Raw genomic sequence first — 21,530 nt, forward strand, 5'->3', positions numbered from 1 at the left:
GCATGGCTGTGCTTAATTGCTATATCTTTTAAAAATATTTTTATTTAATCATTTAATATTACAAAGTATTCATTAAAATACCACAAATCATTATTTTCGTTCATCTTAATTTTGGAACTAAAATAGTTTTTGTATTACTACATCAAGTTTACACACATAGCTTGTGTATCAAAGGATTAAAATAGTGTAGAAGTAGCTATGTTCTTCTTGTGATCCATCTATTTTTCCATCTATCTATCTATCTATTTATTTATTCTATCTATCTATCTATCTATCTATCTATCTATCTATCTATCTATCTATCTATCTATCTATCTATCTATCTATCTATCTATCTATCTTTCTCTCTATATATCTGTGCAGTTCTACTCCTTTGCACTTGGTGGCAGTGTTACACATCTCAGTTGTTGGTTAACCTTCATAAAACCTGCTGCCGTCTCTTCCTGCAGTGGTGTGTTGGTGTGGAGAGTTTCCTCCTCCTCCTCTCTGCAGACTTCAGTCTCTGAAACAGTGACAAGACTTCACCACCTGAGTGGAAGAAGGAGTTTACATCATGGCCTTGAACCTCACCATCAACACGAGCAACCCGCCTCTAGGTGAGTGTTTGCGTGCAGGGATCTCGGAGCAGATCCTCCAGGGGGAGCGGGGTGTTGTGCACGCAGGCAGCCGGTGACAGTGAGCTATTTGGGGTGCTGCTTGCGTGTCAGTCAGCTCAATGATTGACACTGTGGGGGAATGCACCTATTTTAAGTATTTTGGGGTGCATTAAACTGTGCTGCTTAGGGAACATGAGACGTGATCATACCCTTGTTTACCGCAGAAGGCACGAGAAAAACAAGAGCAACAGTAAACAACAAAGAAACAGTTTAGTTTCCGATGCGTCTGTTAAATGTTCTCTATTGACCAGCCGAATTTAATATTAGAGTCCGGGAAACTTAGATATCACTATGGATGCCGAATCTTTTGTGTAGTTTCTTTGGTGAAACAGCAACTCCATCTATATATGAAAGGAAACTGGTTGGACGGTATGTCCCTATTTGTTCATACAGGGTGTGTTACCTAGCGCATTCAGCCGGCGGCTCCTGACAGTGTGCAGCGCTGTGTACAGCTAGCAAGCTAACGCTAGCTAGCATGCCGTCGTGGCACACGCAAAACAACAAGTGAACACTTTAAATTTAATAATTACAGATTAAACAAAACTCGTCCACTCTGCTCCACTTTATCCACTGCAGACATTGATCACCGGGACACTGTCTGTGAAAAGTCTGCTTGAAAATGATTGTGGACACTTCACATACAAGCAGTTGACACGCTGAAGTTAGCTAACTGTCGCTAGCTCATTTCAGGTTTACACATATACAACGTTACCTGTTGCTACAGTGTAGGTATACATGGACGTGTGTTATCTAAAGTGTGAGAGATGAGTTCGATAGAGTGTGGACACGGTTCTAAACCAATATGAGCTAATCGAATGACTAGCTTTAACAGGGAATGAACAGCGCCTCGGCGCGTTGGCAATGAGAACAGCAGGCTGATGCAAGCGTCCTGAAACGTGGTGTTGGGTGGGGGGAGTGACTGTGATGTGCACATTTACTTCTGTTGCTGTCATTTACTGTTTGTATCATCTGTTGAAAATGTAGATAGTGTTAAAGTTTGCTAATCTTTTTCTAGATTTTATTTAAAACTCTGTCCCCCGATGCAGCAATGTAGCTGTCGTCCTATTAGCGACAATAATTTGATCAACTGAATACTTTAGTACTAGTGTGCTCGGATGCTAGATCATGGGACCAGTTCAACTTGTTCCTGATTCAGCTACATATGTGAAGATTGCCAGTCATCCAGTAAATTGTTGTTCTGAAGGGAAGAAGCCCTTGGGCTAGCAGAGAATCTTCTGGAATCTAAAGCATATCCACTTCCTCTTGACTGAAGCTGATCATACTGACCATCCCTATACACAAACTAACAATCAGGTGTGTCCTGCAGGTGCGCTGCTGGCAGCCGAGCATCTGAAGGGCAGTGTCCAGGTGTCGGTGGAGGAAGGCAAAGACAACCGCCTTCAAGTCTCAGAGTATGTGACACAATTATAACATCAAAGTTCACAGATCTAGCTGATCGTCAACAGGCAGTGTAGAAAAAAGTTAATAATTGACAATATGTAGAAACATATACATGTTTGGAGATTGTTTGGAGCAAACTGAGTGAATCTCTTCCATGTTTTCTGGGATTGCCCCTCTATTAACCTTTCTGGCAGGAAATAAATGCATTGAGAAAAGGGGGAGGATAAATCTCCCACTGACCTTTTTAGGCAATGTACTGGGGGAAAATAGACAAAGGACTGACAAGTGTCAGGGTAATGCTTATTACAAGTAAAAAAAATGTCTGAAGACAAAGGCATCGAAAAAAGAAGCTGGGTAGATGCCATGCATAGCGTATATAAGATGGGGAACTTAACTTTCTCTTTCATATTGGATTCAGACAAATTCAATACAATCTGGATTAAATGTATTTTAACAACCAGATTGGACTTGGTGCATTACTATATATGTGTTCTTGTTGTTGTTATCGAGATAATTAAGCACTGAACAAATGGAAGTTAAAAGTACACTACAGAGAGGAGCATTATCTGGTAAGAAGTACAGGTTTATAAAAATAAATAAATGTAGTGTTTATTTTCAGGTGACAAATGTGTGTTTAATGGGGTAAAAATCTAAGTGCCTAAATAATGTTAAAGTATGAATATGAGGAATAATGCATATGCATATTGTATGTTAAAATATAGAGTGATGGACATTAGCATTTGACAGGAAATCTACTGACAATAGACATCTATGATATGGAATCGTTTTCAGATGAGGACATATTTCATTGCCTTGTCCACCCATTTGGATCTAATTTACTCATTAATTTAACAACAATTTCTTATTTAATTTCTTCTGTTAAAGGGAAATTAAATAAGAAATTGTTTAAATATTTTAATTATGGCTCAGTAAAAAGAGAGAATATTTAGATGAATCATCTGTTAACTGTCCCTGCCTCAGTGCGATCCAGTTCAATGATGCCAACTCCATTAGTCGGTACTTGGCCCGGGTGGCTCCTGCTCTTGGCCTCTACGGAGCCAACATGATGGAGCAGACTGAGGTGTGTAAAGTTTTATATAATTGAGATTTATTGCAACATTTGGTGTTTCTTGGTTCTTATTTCGGATTATGTCTGCAGGTTGACCACTGGTTGGAGTTCAGCGCTCGCTGTCTTTGTGGCCAGCCCAGTTTGACCGTTGGGCTGGGGGAACTGGATCTGGCCCTTTCCCTCCGCACATTCCTGGTCGGACATGCCGTCACCCTGGCGGATCTCTCTGTCTGGGCTGCCCTGAAAGGTCAGTACCATCCAGGATGTGGCAGTTTGGACCTCTGCCTCTTTTACTCAGCATCTGTTTCAGTTTGGAATTTCTGCAGGTGAATGGGTGAAATGCACAGCTACAGGTCGTGCTTGATTCTTCACAGGTCATGAGGGATGGCCAAGCCAGGGCAAATCCTTCTCCCACGTCAATCGCTGGTTCTCCTTCCTGAGCTCACAGGTTGCCTTCACTGCAGTGGACAACAAGTACACCACTAAGAAAGCCTCAACGACCAAATCCAATGTAAGTTGAATTTCATTGATTTTATTTTTTAACTAATAAGTTTAAGAGAAAACAATGTTTGGTTATGTTAAATCATTGAACTGAAACTGAAAACGGATATATTTAGTCCGGTGAGGTTGACATGGAACTTTACACTAAGCAAACATGAAGACAAGTGAAATGGTATATGGTATTGAAATGAATACATATTTTAAGATTAAAAATATTTAAAGTAAATGTTTCTCTCCTGTATTCCTGACTGCCTGTGTTATGCAGTCGAGCGAAAAGAAGGCGGATGTCGGAAAGTTTGTGGAATTGCCAGGAGCTGAGATGGGCAATGTGGTGGTTCGATTCCCTCCTGAGGCCAGCGGGTGAGGCTCAATCTTCATCTGACTTAGGGGATGCTCAGATTACAACCATTAGATCCCTCAGTGTGCGGTAGCGCCCTGGTCTCTGTGTTAACAGATACATGTATCTGTCTCTCTAGATACCTGCACATTGGCCATGCCAAGGCTGCTCTGCTCAACCAGCACTACCAGCTCACATTCAAAGGCAAGCTCATCATGCGCTTTGACGACACCAACCCAGAGAAGGAGAAGGAGGACTTTGAGAAGGTGAGACTTCCAATTTCCAGTGGTGAAGGAACTACTTAAACATTTTACTTAAGCACATATAAATAGAAAAAAATTTACAAAAAAAAAAGGAAAAGTATCACATCCACTTCTATATCACAGTAAAAGCAGATATGTACTTACTCATTATACACTTTATAGAATTAAAAGTGAAAGTATGTGCATAGTTCAGTACTCCATTCTATTACATAATAGGAATTTGCCTCTTCTGTATCAACTTATGATCGGATCAGTGGCTCAATCCCCCTCTCGCTATTAATTAATTACAAAATTATGTGAACATATAAGTGCATTGTAAAATTGAGTGGAGTAGAAAGTACAGATATTTGCTGTTAATATGAATCGGATTAAATGTGAAAGTGTACCTGAAAATAAATCAACCCAAGTACATTTTTCATGTATCTGTACGAAGTTAAATGTATTTGCTCCCACCACTGCAAATGTCTCAGGGTAAATGGGAAAATATAAATTATTAAATTGTGAATTAGTTATGTTATTTCCGAACCACCTGTTAGAAATGAAAAGAGTTAATGTTCTTATTTCCAAATGTCGTTGCTTCTCCTCAGGTCATCCTGGAAGATGTCGCAATGCTCCAGATTAAACCCGACCAGTTCACCTACACCAGCGACCATTTCCCCCTCATAATGCGTCTTGCTGAACAGATGCTAACTGAGGGCAAGGCCTACATCGACAACACCCCCCATGAGCAGATGAAGCTGGAGAGGGAGCAGCGCATTGAGTCCAGCTGCAGAAATAACAGTACGCCAATCACGTGAACACTGAAGCTACAATATGCAAACTTTCTGAAGCTACAATGTGCAACTTCTCTGTCTTCTGCAGCGGTGGAGCAGAACTTGAAGATGTGGGCTGACATGAAAGCTGGAACAGAGAGTGGTCAGACTTGCTGCATGAGGGCCAAGATTGACATGAAGTCCAACAACGGCTGCATGAGAGATCCCTGCCTGTACCGCTGCAAGACGGCTAGCCATCCCCGAACTGGAAACACCTACAAGTACGTAACCTTTTTTTATGTTTTTTAATTTTTTTTAAATCAAATCATCTGGGATATTTGCTTTTACTGTTTTGAGTATTCAAGTATTTACTCAAATCAGTTGTGAAAACTAACAATCTCTTTTCTTGCAGCGTCTACCCAACATACGACTTTGCCTGCCCCATCGTGGACAGCTTGGAGGGTGTGACCCATGCTCTTAGGACCACCGAGTACCACGACCGTGACGATCAGTTCTACTGGATAATCGATGCCTTGCGGATGAGAAAACCCTACATTTGGGAGTATGCCAGACTCAACCTCAACAACACAGTGCTGTCGAAAAGAAAGCTCACCTGGTTTGTCGATCAGGGATACGTCGATGGATGGTATGTTTATTTTTTTTATTTATTTTTTTATATATAAATTCCCTCACTTTTCCTTATCCTCCTCTTAGTGTTCGCTTTTGACTAATTCTCACCTCATTCTCCAGGGACGACCCTCGCTTCCCCACTGTCAGAGGAATCCTGAGGAGAGGAATGACTGTGGAGGGTCTGAAACAGTTCATAGCAGCCCAGGTACATCTGTCAGCCATAGTTACAGAAGGCAGGAGATGTTTATGACAAAGATGGAACCCTTATTTTCTTAATTGGAAAAAAAACACCTTTCCCTCCGTCCCCTTATCTTTGTTATTGATGTTTAATGCAATTAATGTATTAAACAAATCAAATAAACACCATAACAGTTCAGATTTCTAGAAACTGTGATAAAAAAATATATAAATTTGACTGATGATCAGCTCTTAGCAATTATAGAAATACTTATCATGGTTTTATCTCCCGGCCTCTGAATTCAAAGACTGAGGGCATGATAACTTCATCTGGGATTAACAAATCAAATCTGTAACTGCTTCCAAAAAGCCAAATTACCTGGAATGTAATAGACAGGATTATCTGAGCATATTAAGATGTTGAATATTATAAACAGGACGGCACAATATCATCATCATAATCAGAAATGTGATGATTATGTAACACATTTTCCTTTTATTCTCTTTCCAGGGAGGATCAAGATCAGTGGTGAACATGGAGTGGGACAAGATCTGGGCTTTCAATAAGAAGGTACATTTTTCCTCTCATTAATAATCAATGTGATGCTGTACATCAAACAATACAAATTATAGACAACATTGATACCAGTATGCAGTTTAATAGTTAGAAAGACTGATAAGAGTGACCATCCCCCGTCACCAAGTGAATGGCTTGGCTTTTGCCACAACAGATATTTGATAAACTCCAAATGGATCAATATATAGTATGATGCATGAATGTGCTGAGGGGCCTACTGAACACTTGTGCTCGGGCAAGTGATTGACAGAGGTACACGTATTTGCCCGTGGATTCACTGCTGGCACGGCTTCTTTCTGCTTTGCTGCTCTCATTCTGTTTCAACACTTTTCATTTGCCACCTCTTCCCCTGAACCTCATCATCCCATCATTACACCTCATTGTCCCCACGGTGACACTGAAAACCTCACAAACCCAAACGGCTACTTCATCTCATGCCCCTCAGTTGTTTGTGTATTGTCTTTTGATTTCCTCATTTTCATCTTTGTGGACGTCCTTGTCACTTTCTCCCATTTGGTTTGTTCTCGCTGGCACCTGCTGCTTCATCCCCGAGTCAGAGATAGAAGGTGTGACGTTGATGAGCGAGATCCAAACCTTAGTTAGAACAGCTGATTTATACTCCTCATGGCCGACACAAGTATCCCTTCAGTTAAAAATGGTGGGGCGGAACAATGACCCTCCATGATGTGGTGATAATGGCAACGTTTAGCTTGTGTTGGAGGTTTTATAACAACTAGCTATTTCTGTTTTTACAAAGGGATCCATATGCATGTTTCAGATAACCCGCTCCTCCCTGCCGTCTTCAGACAGTTTCATGTTCCTACAGTTCTTTCACTTCAACTTAACATTTAAAGTGATACTTGGACAGTAGATGTTCATTTTGGATGGTCCAAAATTTTAGGTAATACTGAATTCAGTAGACACAGGCTCGCAAAACCCATTATTATTTTGTGGATTTAGTTTTATTGGATAGATCAATAATGATTCAGTGATTGACGAACCTCGAACAGAATCGTTTTTTGTTGTTTTAACCTGAAAAGGATTTCAACCCAAGGCAAAAAAGAAAGTAAATCTGAGTCGAGGCAAAGTGAAGAGAGTTCAAGAAAAACAAAACCAGGAAGTTTTAGTGATGAGGGGAAACTATGTAAACAGCCCATTCTGTGTAAATGTCTCTACCTTTATCCTCTCTCTTCCTCCCTCCTTATATCTGACATTGAACAGCATCTCACTCTTCTGTTTCCAAGCTGCCAATTAGCTGTCTGAAGGTACTCCTCCTCCTCCTCCTCGTCTTCCTCATTTTCACCCACTCGTCTCCGTTTTCATCATGGGCTAGTTTCTCTGAAAATCCACCTGCAGTCTTCACTATTTTACCAGCCAAGCGGATGATGGGGTAATGGATACAAAGTCTGCCCAAAAATGTCAGTTTTAAGATCAGGCACTTAAGAGCAACAACAAGAGTTGTGTAGTGGTCAGATGAGAGCTTGAACCTCAACTAGCTCCCAGGTGCAGAACTGTGCAGTATCTGCAGATCAAAAGTCTAAAAAAGTACAGAACTTTCTCAGACCTTAGCAGAGAAAGGTTGAAAGATTTTGTTTTTGTAAATAGTAGTTATAACTGTTGTTTGTGTCCTTAACATCTGCTGATGGTTGACAACTTATCATCAATCTAGTACCGAAGACCTTCAAGTGTACAAGGGATATTCATATCTTGTCTAATGTTTACAATAGTTGTTGGTTGTTTGGAGACTCAGTGACTCAGTGATAATAGACAAGTTCCATTTTTAGCAAAAACATCAATTAACCATTTATTTATTTAAAAATGTATCAACTCAATGAACTTGGTAATCTGTTAATCTATTTTCTTTCTGCCCATCTGCAAAAAATGTGTTCACTTAGATGTCATTTGTCCCTTTGCGATTATACAGTTTTACTCCTCTGCCTGTCTTTGCAGTATTTCAACTCAACTCTGACTATAAAGCCTGAATAAATACTTCATAAAGAGGCCTTTCCCTAGATACCCTCTGAACCCCTGGGCCTCTTGGCCTGTGCCCCAAGCCCTCATAGGTAGCAATGGGTTCTTTAAAAGGTTTTATCTTTGTTAACACTACACATCATGGTAGCTTGACGTTTTAGGAAATGCCATTTGCCTGTACAACTCTTTTCACAGCAACAGTTTAATAATAGAGAAGAATGTGAATTTGAACGTTCAGTGAAACCACATTATCTTACTAAAAAGGAAAGTGAAGCTCTTTCTGTCTTTCCGTGATTTGGGCCAATTTAAAACCAACAAGTGCGATGTTGTTTTTTTTACTTCTCACACTCCTAGCTCAACCATACCCAGTGCAAAATCCTCCCGCCATCCTGCTATCCCCTCCGTCTCTCCCCTTCTTTCCACCCATTGAATCCATTGCAGCGTTTTCATTGAGATGTTTCGTTTAATATTTCTAAATACATCATTCCTTATCTCCTAAACCACCACCATCAAAAACAGCCTTTAATCAGGTCAAATTCACTCATTCTGTTTTATCATTCTGCCCTGGTTACTGCCAAGCACCTTCTCTACCAACTGCTTCCTAACATGAGATCATTTTACAACATTTGATGTAGGAAAATAAAATATGACTGATGTATAACCTCCTATATGTATATTATAAATTTGATGCCATCAGATCATTATTTGGGAGCATCCACAATCTATTCTTCACCACAGTGATGCCCCTACTGATATGATTATTAATTGATCTATTCTGCAAATCATTGAGCTGGGAATCGGGCTCCATCACACTCCAACTGGCTGGTAACATAGTGACAGAGGATTGATGCTTAATAAGCAGCTGAATAAAGTATTGTTTCCCTGACCGGCAAACAGATATGATCCACTCATGATCCAAGTTTTCTTTTGCCACTCATCTTTTTGTCGAGACTCTGACTTCCTCTGTTTGGCATTGAACAGATCAGGGTATTGTTATGCTTTGACTGAAGCTGCATCATTTTATGCTTGGTCCTTTCATTACACAGCATTTTTGCTTTTTGGAGATTTCATGAAGCTGCTTCTTCTTCTTCTGATCTGTTTTGTGTCTGTTTCTGTCTGTTCGTGTGTTTTTGTTTGTGTTAGGTGATTGATCCAGTAGCCCCCAGATACACAGCTCTGTCCACCTCATATGTGGTTCCTGTTTCCATCTCAGAGGCAAAGGAGGAGATGAAGGAAGTGGCCAAACACCCAAAGGTTAGTGGTCTATCACCCTTCCTCTCATTGTTCATTTTATATTTATCTTTCAATGCTTAGTGAAAGTAGATTGGTTTATTTAAATTAGCTGAGATGTTTCTGAACACTTTCTTATTTGTCGAAACCCTCTTCATGTACCAATAGCCATCAATAAATATAGTCATCTGAAAATCTGTTGGTAACCAGCTTTGAGTCTTCATAAGCCAAAATGATACAATTTAGTGAGCGATTCACAGAAAATACATCTTCTAGCAGATGTCATTCAGTGCATGTTCATGTGTTTTGGGGCATAGCTTAGATTAGGGGACTGATGGAAGGGGATGAGATATATCGGTTGCGTTTTTTCTAAATGTAGCCTGGTCTAAACAGCTCTGCCATGATTACCAACCATAGCTTTAAAGAAATGTACCAGTGTTTTGCATTATTATACACAATGGTGTTTGTAATTTCCAATGACAATGTTTGAAGTAATGCAAGGGTGGTCACAAACCTTTTTAGGTCAGTTTAAACCATAAGGAGGTGTTGGTTTCAACTATATCGAAGGAAGCCACTGGACTCAGCTTTGTTGTGATAAAAAATCTCAAACGGTACAGCTCTTTCTGGAAATACACCAACCAACCCTGATCATCCAATGAGAGCAGTCAGCAAAATGATTTCCATTCTAGTAATTTATATCAAATTATGAGGCATCAGGTTTTTGTATTAAGATTTCCAAACATCATAGCTTATGAATGCTATGTGCTCTGTGGTCAGAGCTTTAATGCGTCACTTTGGGATATTAACAATCTCTAATTCAAAAACCAGTATGTTTCATTGTAATGAATCTGCTCTACTGAGCATAGTCTCTGCAAGCCGATTTTGAGGTCCATGCACTGCATTTAATTAAAAACACTGAGCCCCAGGAGGGTGTGGGGTAAAAAACATTTTGGGTGATACTTTGATTTCTGCGCCCGTCCAGAACACAGAGGTGGGCATGAAGGAGGTCTGGTACGGACCCCGAGTTCTGATTGAAGGAGCAGATGCTGAGACTTTCTCAGAGGGGGAGATGGTCACCTTCATCAACTGGGGCAACCTCATCATCACCAAGATCAACAAGTATGTGTAATCATTTCTCAGCAAATCCATCTAGTTGTTAAGAATCGCATGAAGTTGTGTCAAGGTTTATGATATGCCTTTTCATCCATTCATGTTTTCATCCCTTCTCACCACTCAGAGCGGCTGACGGTAAAGTTGTGTCCATGGAGGCTCGTCTGAACCTGGACAACAAGGACTACAAGAAGACAACAAAGATCACTTGGCTGGCTGATACAACCAGCGCCCCACTTCTGCCCACCCTCTGCATCGTCTACCTGCCTCTCATCTCCAAAGCTGTCATCGCCAAAGAGGACGACTTCAAAGACTACATTAATAAAAACAGCAAGGTCCGTCCTGCAGTGCTTGCACCCAACCTCATCCTCACGTGTCTCGTTTAATTTGGTTGTATATATCATTTCTATTTTTCACTCTTTCAGTTGGAAGAGAAGATGCTTGGAGATCCCTGTCTGAAGAACCTGAAGAAAGGCGACATCATCCAGCTCCAGAGACGAGGCTTTTACATCTGTGACCAGCCCTATGAGCCAGTCAGGTGAAGTGTTTGTGTGCCTGAACCTCCCCTGTTCATAGAGCACATTTCCCCTGTCTTAGTGACTTTATTGTCTTCCTGTCTGCGTCTAACTGTGGTTAACATCTGTAGCCCTAACAGCTGTAAGGAGAGCCCCTGTGTCCTGCTCTACATTCCTGATGGTCACACCAAGGAGATGCCGATTGCTGGATCCAAGGACAAAGGCAAGAGCCAGAACGCCAGCAAAACAGTGAGTGCCTTTAAAGAATATGTATAACATTGGTCAGTCACTAATAAAAACAAACTTTGGTCCAAAAGTTTTGTCCGTAATCTTGTTTACAAACAAACGGACAGGGGTGAAAGTCATAACCCTCATTGAAGGAGGTAATGACCCAACAGAAGCACTCAAAGTGTTTACACAGTAGTGCACTTTGATATTTAGTTTCTTAGCATTTACCAGTTATGGGAGTGACAAATCTAAACTGTAGTGAGCCCAAATGGAAAGATGGGAGTAAAATAAAGTTGGATGAAGATGCAGTTATTTTTTGTGATTCTCAGATTTTCATTTCTTGCTCCATCTGTAAATCTGTCTTACCTCTCTTCTTAGCCCGCCACGCCCACCAAGGCTGCCCCTAAGTCTGCCCAAGCACCTGCCCCTAAGTCTGCCCAAGCACCTGCCCCTAAGTCTGCCCAAGCACCGGCCTCAGCCTCAGCTGGTGACCTGCTCTCCAGCATTGTTGCTCAAGGTGAAGCTGTCCGCCAGCTAAAGACTGCCAAAGCCCCTAAAACTGATGTGGACAAGGCCGTTCAGCAGCTGCTCTCTCTCAAGGTGAATCAGCTGCTACTAAAAGAAAAATAAACAGCAAGTCACAACACTTACTGTTAATAATTCAAATGATTTGCCATTCATATCCACATTTCTATCTCTCTCCCTCTCTCTCTCTCTCTCTTGCAGGCTCAGTTTAAAGAGCAGACAGGTATGGACTACAAGCCAGGTATGGCCCCTCCCACCTCAGCTCCAACACCACCCACATCTTCATCAGACCCCACCTCCTGTCCATTCACCCGAGTGACCCAGCAGGGTGAGCTGGTCAGGAAACTGAAGGCAGAGCAGGCACCCAAGGTACGTTTGCGTTTGTCATGTCCACAAACCATCGTCCAATAATCGTTTGTGTTCACATTTGCATGTCCACTCACTCTTCCCGCCCACATCTGGTTGTCCAATCATCCCCCTTGTGCCAAGGCATTTGTCCCTTTGTGGATAGCGAGTGACTTGTCCAGTCATTTTTCATTGTCCATTCAAACTGCGTGATGTGTCCAGTCGTTGTTCGTGTCTGCACGTGTTTGACGAGCCAATTCTCATGTCCCATACAATTTGCATGCCAGTGAAGTTTATCTTTAACTACCTGCAACAATAAGCTGGTTTGTTGATGGTACTAGGACCAGGTTGACGTAGCGGTGAAGCAACTCCTCGCTCTAAAGGCGGAGTTTAAAAAGATGACTGGTCAGGATTACAAACCAGGGATGGCCCCGCCCACTGCCGCCGCTTCCCCTGCTCCTTCCCCTGTGACCAACTCTTCTTCAGGTCTTTATGAGCGCGTTTCACAGCAGGGGGAGGTCGTGAGGAAACTGAAGTCTGAGAAAGCCCCCAAGGTATCCAAATGCAGCATGGCAGACAGTAGAAAATGTTGCTTATTTATGCCAAAATCATATTTGTGAATATCAGTTATCCCTTTTTGGTTTTCCGAGACCCCAATAACAGATTTGTCCACTACTGGATTATGCAGTGTGGTGGGAAACATTAAGATGTCAGGATGATTTCTGAGAAATGTTGCGGAATTGGAAAAAAAATCTATTTCCAACATTCTCTTTCGCTTTCTAAAAAACTATAAATTTGTTGCTTTTATACCTAAACTTTTTGTTTTGGAATATTGGTCGGTCTAACGAGATGGTTCAAGACATCATCTTGAATCGCGGAAAACTGTGACCGAGATTTTTGAAAATTTTAACAGAGTGTAGGACAAGGTGTTTTATAATAGGTAAACCTAAAAAAAAAAATTCCCCATAAATACAGAATTTGTGGAAGAAAACAATAACTGATGTAAGTGAATCAAACTTTAGTTAGCTTGAATCAACACCAATGATGATAAAAGTAAAGACTGGTCAATAATGATGAAAATGAATGTAGGTGTAAAAGCTTATGATGTTTATACAAATTGGTTGTATCAAGACGTTTAGGATCACATTTTAAAGGAATATTATCATATCCTCCTGATGTTAATTGTGGACAGGTGCTGTTACAATAGTGTTAAACCATCTCAGAAATATAAAAACTGGTATGAACTGAGTGACTGTATCCATCTTGTCTCCAGGATCAGGTAGATGCTGCAGTGAAGCAGCTGCTTGCCCTGAAGGCAGAGTACAAACAGCTCACAGGTCAGGACTACAAGCCGGGGGCCGCTCCAGTTCAGAAAACCCCTGCTCCAGTCCAGAGCAGCCCCAGCCCTGCCCCTGCTGCCACCGGCCTCCAAGAGAAGGTTGCTGAACAGGGAGAAGTGGTCAGGAAACTGAAGACTGAAAAAGCTCCCAAGGTGGGTCCACACTGTTTCCCCTGCTTTGAGACTTCCTACATTGTTGTATAGTCGTGCATTTGTTCACTGCAGCTTTGACGACATGGCTCTCTTCATGCTGACTGTTCCCCAGGATCAGGTAGATGCTGCAGTGAAGCAGCTGCTTGCCCTGAAGGCAGAGTACAAACAGCTCACAGGTCAGGACTACAAGCCGGGGGCCGCTCCTGTTCAGAAAACCCCTGCTCCAGTTCAGAAGACCCCTGCTCCAGTCCAGAGCAGCCCCAGCCCTGCCACTGCTGCCACCGGCCTCCAAGAGAAGGTTGCTGAACAGGGAGAAGTGGTCAGGAAACTGAAGACTGAAAAAGCTCCCAAGGTGGGTCCACACTGTTTCCCCTGCTTTGAGACTTCCTACATTGTTGTATAGTCGTGCATTTGTTCACTGCAGCTTTGACGACATGGCTCTCTTCATGCTGACTGTTCCCCAGGATCAGGTAGATTCTGCAGTGAAGCAGCTGTTGGCTCTAAAGGCAGAGTACAAACAGCAGACTGGAAAGGATTACAAACCAGGAGCCCCAGCTAGTCCTGCCCAGACCAGCTCCTCCTCCACCAAGTCCAGTTCTTGTCCACAGTCCCAGGAGCTGTTCTCACAGGTGTCCCAACAGGGAGAGCTGGTGAGAAAGTTGAAGTCTGAGAAGGCCCCCAAGGTAAGGAGCAAATCACAGGCTGGACTAAAAAACAGCATCAAGTGGAGAGTTCAAAAAAAATAATTGTACTTCTGTTTCAGGATCAGGTGGATGAAGCTGTGAAGAGTCTTCTGGACATGAAGAACAAGTACAAGACTCTTACGGGAGAGGACTACAAACCAGTGGCTGCTGCTGGAGGTCCTGGCGGAGAGGACAAAAACCGCAAGGAGAAGGAGAATAAGTCTGAGAAGCAGGGAGGTGGAGGTGGAAAGAAGAGTAAAGGAGAGAAGGCCGGGCAAGGCAAAGAGTCTGCAGGAGGTGCTGGAGGAGCAGGAGATGGTCAAGGAGCCAAGAAACAAACACGGTGAGGGACTGGATAGACATGAAAGAGCAGGCAAGATGTAGATCCTGAAATTGTTTGCAGCCAAACTTAAAGATGTTCGTATTAACCATCATCCTTCTGACAATAAATACAAAGACCTTTGTCGAATATTGAGGAACAAAGTATTGTTTTACTTTTTGCATCTCAAAATCAACTTTCCTGCTTTAAACCCTTTCTTTCAATCTCTGTATGCAGACCTTTCATTATGATTTCTAAACCTGTTCACACTCTTCACTGTGTTTACCCTCGCTGTGCAGACTGATGGATATATTTCTTTTCCTATTGCACATTCAGCGAAAAAAGCATGAATATGTGCCTTTTTATTTCTTTCATTTTCTGAATTGACCTGTAGACTCAGAATCTCTGAGCCAATAAAAAAATATTCGTACTGAACTGTTTTCCTATAGTGTGTTCAAATTCAACAAGTTTTTGACTTGTGTGCACAGTGACTTGACAGTTGTTGGATTAACTGGGAAATGACTTAGCTTTGTCAGTTAGCCAATGCTTGTGCTAATTTGGATACTAATAAAACACAACCGATAGCTGGAATCAAGTAACAGATTCATATTTTTAGAACTTGCCTGGTACTCTTACTGTTTCAGACTTCTCTCCAAGCATTCGCCCTTATGTTCCATCTCTGTAAAGTAGTGGCTAGTTTGTCCTCCATTTCTGATTCTCAGTGAAGTCAGGAGAATCTCAAAATCTCATGGTGACTGTCACCTGATGCAAATCTATGGCTTTTTGTGTCTTTGCATTGACTTTGTATGTAATCGCATCAAGGATAAACTCGCTTTGAACTTAACAAAACAAAGATTGTGAGCTTTAACAGAAATACTGGGGGGACAGTGGCATGAAGGTGGTGCTCATTTAATTCAAATTGTAGTACACGATTACACTTGGATACTGAAGATGGATCATCTGTGAGCACAGCTTAATGACTGAAGGAAGTTTTGTATTGGATATGGTGAGTCTAATTAGTTGGTGTGGTTTTCATATGCTTGATTAGTGTGTGTTTTGCCTTGAGACATGCTGCATGACTCTGGGGATGTCTGTCTGTCAGCCCTCCTCGTTGGTCCAGACTCAAATCTCACCACTGATACGACTTTTATGTACCCAGAGGATGATTTCCATTGACTTTGCTGAGTCCTGATTTTCTCCGTCAACCACAGGAGGTTTACATTTTTGTCGTCTCGTGAAATGTCTAGAGTATTATGGGATGTGTTGTTATGATTGTTGGTAGGGATATCCATGGTGACCAGAGGATGAATCCTAATTATCAGCTGACTTCTGCTTTAGTGCCAAGCAGCTCAACATTGTATTTTGGTTTATGATCCACTACAAACCATGGAAATTCTCATCAGTCTCTGCTTTATTCATGTTGAATTACCATAGCATGCTAAGTTAGATTGTAAACACACTAAACATTGCCTGCTTCTTAGCATTAACATGTTGGCCCTATCACTTCCTCGCTGAGCTGTCAGCATGGCTGTAAACTCTTGTTTATCTTCTCTCATGCTCACTAGAACATTTTATTTGACACTCATCTGAAGGTGAAGATTTTTTTTTATCTAAGATGCAAAAAGTAACTTGTTCCTCAGATTAAAATTAAAACCATGATAATAATTGGGAATGTCACTTTGCAGTTATGGTGCAGCTCGGTCTGAGTGTTTTGTCAGTTAGGAGCAGGAAACTGGTTTGCTGGCTGTGCATGGCTGGTTAGATTGGGAGTCGCTGTGTCGATTGTTGCACTGGATCATTGAACCTGCAGCTCTCTGTGCAGAAGCTATTGAGTAGATAAGCTAACAAGGCATCAACTTTACATATATTATATTACATATAAATTACCTTAATTTTTGCATTCACTTTACACTAACTAATTTGTCCTCCTCTTGTCAGGTTGGGCTTGGAGGCTAAGAAAGAGGAGAACCTGGCTGACTGGTACTCTCAGGTGAGTCGAATAAACACACGTCTAATTGAATACGTCTAGATGACAATGATTATCATAATTAATTATCCAACATTATGTTGCTGTCCCCCTTCAGGTCATTACTAAAGCAGAGATGATCGAGTATTATGATGTTAGCGGCTGCTACGTGCTGCGGCCCTGGGCCTTCTCAATCTGGGAGTCTATTAAAGAGTTCTTTGACCGGGAAATTAAGAAACTCGGTGTGGAGAACTGCTACTTCCCCATGTTCGTTTCTCAAGCCGCACTCGAGAAGGAAAAGTCCCACATCGCAGACTTTGCTCCAGAGGTAAGCAGGACCCAGGAAATAACAGAGAGTTAAAAAAATGTATAAAATGACAATATTTCCCAAAAAAGCTAAATATTGAACTTAGCACGCCAGTTCTTTTGAACAATCTATTAACGGGGGTTTTGTGATCTTTGTCAGGTTGCCTGGGTAACCCGGTCAGGAAAAACTGAGCTGGCAGAGCCTATTGCTGTCAGACCCACCAGTGAGACAGGTCTGAACCACACGTCTTTAGCCGACACTACTGTATATAACTATGCTGAAACACACACTGATGTAAAAACATTTAAATTGTATTAAATGAAGCTGTCGGTGAAGTTTTGTTGCTCCGTCATGTTTGGTATAAACCTCTCTCTCTGTCTCTCTCTCAGCGATGTATCCGGCATACGCTAAATGGGTCCAGTCCCACAGAGACCTGCCAATCAAACTCAACCAGTGGTGTAATGTTGTGGTCAGTGTCCCCGTTTAATCACATCTACACCGTTTAAATGCACATCTCACATTCCACATATATCTTGTTATTATTTGAATAATTGCGGGCATTTACAGTTGAAGTGTTATCTCTCTTTTCCTGCTCTTCCTCCCTGTAGAGATGGGAGTTCAAACACCCTCAGCCTTTCCTGAGGACAAGAGAGTTCCTGTGGCAGGAGGGACATTCAGCATTTGCCACCCAAGAGGAGGCTGCTGAGGAGGTAATAGATCCCTGGAACCCTAATCTGGATGTATCAGTGCTGAGAGGCTGTGATAGAAATTTTTAGATAAACTACATTTTTACAGTACTAAAGGGATTTTTTGGGTGCTTGTGTGTGTAAATAGGTGCTTCAGATCCTGGATCTGTACGCCAGGGTGTATGAAGAGCTGATGGCGATCCCTGTGGTGAAGGGGAGGAAGACAGAGAAGGAGAAGTTTGCAGGCGGAGATTACACCACGACTGTGGAGGCTTTCATCTCTGCCAGTGGGCGAGCCATTCAGGTAATGGAGAACTGTATTAATTCACTGATTCCTCTCATCCACTTGCACTGGTGCCAGCCGGACAAAATGTTTGATTTGTAAATCTCCTTTTTTCTACATGCACACAGATGTTTTTAAGACACAAAGTAAACTTGTTAATTAAACTTCCTCAGGGTGCTACATCTCACCACCTTGGCCAGAACTTCTCCAAGATGTTTGAGATCGTTTTTGAGGATCCCAAGAGGCCGGGCGAGAAGCAGTTTGCTTTCCAGAACTCCTGGGGGATCACAACCAGAACCATCGGTGTCCTCACCATGGTCCATGGAGACAACATGGGACTTATACTGCCACCCAGGGTCGCCTGCCTGCAGGTAGAATCACTCACACACCTATTCAAAAGTAAACTCCTTACCTATGGTGAAAACTGGTATGTACAGACAAATATAGCATATGTTACATTTCTAAAATGGGTCCATTCTTTCCCAGGTGGTCATAATCCCATGTGGAATCACTGCCTCTCTACCAGAGGCAGAGAAGGAGGTGTTGTTGGCCCAGTGCGCCAAATACCTGAGCAGGCTGCTGGACGCTGGCATCAGGGTGAAGTCTGACATCCGAGATAACTACTCCCCAGGATGGAAGTTCAACCACTGGGAACTCAAGGTCCTTAATAATTTTGAATTGAATGAATATTTAAATGATATTTAACATAGTTTACTAAGCGCTTACCCATCAGACTTAGTCTGGAAAAGGTGGAACGAATGGTTACACAATCCCCTAATGCTGTTGTTTTGTCTTTGTGTGTCATCCAGGGAGTTCCTATTCGTCTGGAGGTTGGCCCTAAAGACATGCAGCAGCGTCAGTGCGTTGCAGTGAGGAGAGACTCTGGTGCAAAAGTGACGATTCCAGAGGCAGAGGCAGAGACAAAGCTTGCTGCCATGCTGGAGGACATCCAGACCTGCCTGTTCAAAAAGTAGGACACAGCACTACGCACCAGGGTCAGATACTGAACTGGTTGCAAAGAAGCGTTATTGAAAAGATGTTACTTGAATCTGACTGGAATGCAGCAGACAAACCTGTCTGAACATGCTCTTAATCCCATCAAAAGAATTTCTATACATCAGGCTTCAATTTTTAACGAAAAAAAAAAAAAAAGAATCAACGGCTTTGGCAACTCACAATCATTCTCATGTCAATCAGACTTCTACACTGTTTTTTTTGGAATAAGACATTTGTGCTTCCTCGGCAGATATTCCCTTGCTACAGGACTGCTGTGATCATGATAACATTAAGCTGTGATTAAGGCAAAAAGAAAACTGCTGTACTGCAGTTGGTATAGCTGAGTGTCTATAACCTTCCTGTTACCAGCCAGCTGGGGATACATTATGTTAGAGAGTATGTACATAGACAGATAGCCAACGATAGCAGAGAATGCATGACAAATCTGTTTATACAAGAAAATGTATTGAAGTGTGTGTGTGTGTTTGTCAGAGCTTCAGATGACCTGAACAGTCACATGGTGGTTGCACACTCGATGGAGGAGTTCCAGAAAGAGTTGGACCAGGGCAAGGTGGGTAACATTACCCTCTCTGTGTGTGATACATTTCAAATATCCGTCCTCACCAGAGTAAATATATGATGTTGTGGTTTGTCTTGTTTTCATAGATTGTGCAGATCCCATTCTGTGGAGAAATCGATTGCGAGGATTCCATCAAGAAAACCACTACCAAGTATGTCCAACGTCTCACTGACTGTCATGAGTCAGTGTCTTATAGCATACTTGATGCGCACATGAAAATATGGATTTAAAAATTACAGGGTTAAATGTTCAGTGTGTAGAATCCATTTTAGGATAAGGAAAACAACAATTCCTACAATTTTTGTGATTACAAAAGGGTGAGAACATCACTAGGATTATTTTTATATTCAATCTGTGCCAATAGATCCCTGTCACCTGATCCCCCTGAATCTTAAACACTGAACCTTTAAATGCTGTTGCTGAAGGGGTTAAAAACAACACACTGCATTTGTATGTGCTGCAGCCATTCAGTATTTTCAGTCAGGGTTTTTTGCGCATGTGTAACATACTAATTTTGATCGTTTTAACATGTTTTTGCTCTTGCTCCATCAGGGACCAGGACCTGGAGCCTGGAGCTCCATCCATGGGAGCCAAGAGCCTCTGTATTCCCTTCTCTCCCCTGAAGACGCTGCAGCCTGGTCAAGTGTGCGTCAACTGCAACAAGCCAGCCAAGTACTACACCATGTTTGGACGCAGCTACTGAGAACATGGAGGATGAGGAGAATAGTTCCTAGCCTTTCCGTTTTTTTTTTATTTCCTGTTGGTGTCCGGGTTATTAGGGATATGGCTGTAATTGGATGGTGGTTTTGTTTCTGTATTTCTTTCACATGTCAATATTGTTGCAATGCATCTGTAAGGATGTGAGGGTAAAAAGAAAGTTGCCTCTTTATTACGTTCTGAGAGTAAGGACTGGTGCAGTTTCTCCCCTCCTCTCTAACGGCCATATCAGGAGAACGCTCACTGTCCAGAAGTGGTTTGTAAAAGAATGGAAGTCCCCAACAGTAACCTGTCACATAACAACTCCTCCCTGTCGGGCAGGTTTGTCATCATATAACATGTCATCTGTTGGAGTCCTTCTAAATACCACTATTTAAATTGTAAGAGCAGCTGCTGGATTTGGAAATGTCTAAATTATTGCTCTATTTTTTTCATTTTTTATAACCCCAATTAAAACAAATAATATTTAGCGTTCTTTTTATAACCATATTTTTGTCAGCATTGATAAATTGAGAGGCCTTTTTGAAATCTGTCAAAACCCAAAATTTGTACCAATGGAGAGGGAAAAAAACATCCTGAGTAACATGTTGTCATCATCTGTCTGGGTAGAAGCTCTCTTTACTTACCTTCACTCTCGTCTCTCGCAGCCACTCTGTCTCAGGAACTCCAGGTATTCAGGCTTGTAGGTGGGGTGTTACTCTCACTGATCTGTCATCCGCCCTCCGTCTGTTTGTATGACTGGTTTCAGAGTGTGGCTCAATGCAAATCCTTCAGATCACCAGAGCCCAATGACGTATAGCTGTGAGGAACTATGTGTGAGCACAATACCAAGTAATGTGGCCTTCTGCCACATCTCTCCTGTGAAAGAATTCTACAACTTGTCTATAATAATAAAATTATAATAAACAAGAATCCATAGCAAAGTAATGTGTGTTTTTTTTTTTTTAAATGTCTTTAAAAGATTGAGAATAAATTCACTGCATTCTTATTGCCTATTTGTGACGGCCTAACTTATTGGAAGATGATGTAGAAGAAAATGTGTTTGTGTATATAATGAACTAGGAACAAAAAATTAACCACAAACAAAATGTACAATGTAAATGTTACAGATACAACTGTAGAATCACACATTGTAGCAATATATTACATTTAACATTGTTAGATTAAAAAGTAATACATTTTGACAAGATTACTATCTTAACTTAGTAATATAT

The 21,530-nt window shown here is 41.6% G+C and overlaps 1 protein-coding gene across 2 annotated transcripts; it reads left to right on the forward strand.

Annotated features, from left to right (window-relative positions):
* Positions 1 to 440: 440 nt before the first annotated feature.
* eprs1 (glutamyl-prolyl-tRNA synthetase 1) lies at positions 441 to 21,309 on the forward strand. 2 transcript variants are annotated; one of them, XM_062389774.1, is made up of 36 exons: positions 441 to 596; positions 1,984 to 2,068; positions 3,039 to 3,138; positions 3,217 to 3,373; positions 3,501 to 3,637; positions 3,893 to 3,987; positions 4,104 to 4,230; positions 4,815 to 5,007; positions 5,089 to 5,260; positions 5,392 to 5,625; positions 5,730 to 5,814; positions 6,298 to 6,357; positions 9,478 to 9,588; positions 10,547 to 10,683; positions 10,802 to 11,009; positions 11,100 to 11,212; positions 11,321 to 11,438; positions 11,796 to 12,017; positions 12,144 to 12,311; positions 12,629 to 12,841; positions 13,561 to 13,779; positions 13,892 to 14,131; positions 14,244 to 14,462; positions 14,543 to 14,805; positions 16,720 to 16,771; positions 16,866 to 17,075; positions 17,214 to 17,286; positions 17,444 to 17,523; positions 17,663 to 17,764; positions 17,889 to 18,044; positions 18,197 to 18,394; positions 18,510 to 18,683; positions 18,833 to 18,993; positions 19,512 to 19,590; positions 19,686 to 19,750; positions 20,152 to 21,309. In XM_062389774.1, the coding sequence occupies exons 1-36, from the start codon at positions 554 to 556 to the stop codon at positions 20,300 to 20,302; spliced, it is 5,220 nt and encodes a 1,739-aa protein (XP_062245758.1). In that variant the 5' UTR covers positions 441 to 553; the 3' UTR covers positions 20,303 to 21,309. The 2 variants fall into 2 exon arrangements, with proteins under 2 accessions (XP_062245758.1, XP_062245767.1); XM_062389783.1 differs by lacking the exon at positions 12,629 to 12,841.
* The last annotated feature ends 221 nt before the right edge of the window (positions 21,310 to 21,530 follow it).

The sequence above is a fragment of the Platichthys flesus genome, chromosome 1 (genome assembly GCF_949316205.1).
Source record: "Platichthys flesus chromosome 1, fPlaFle2.1, whole genome shotgun sequence".
NCBI lineage: Eukaryota > Metazoa > Chordata > Actinopteri > Pleuronectiformes > Pleuronectidae > Platichthys > Platichthys flesus.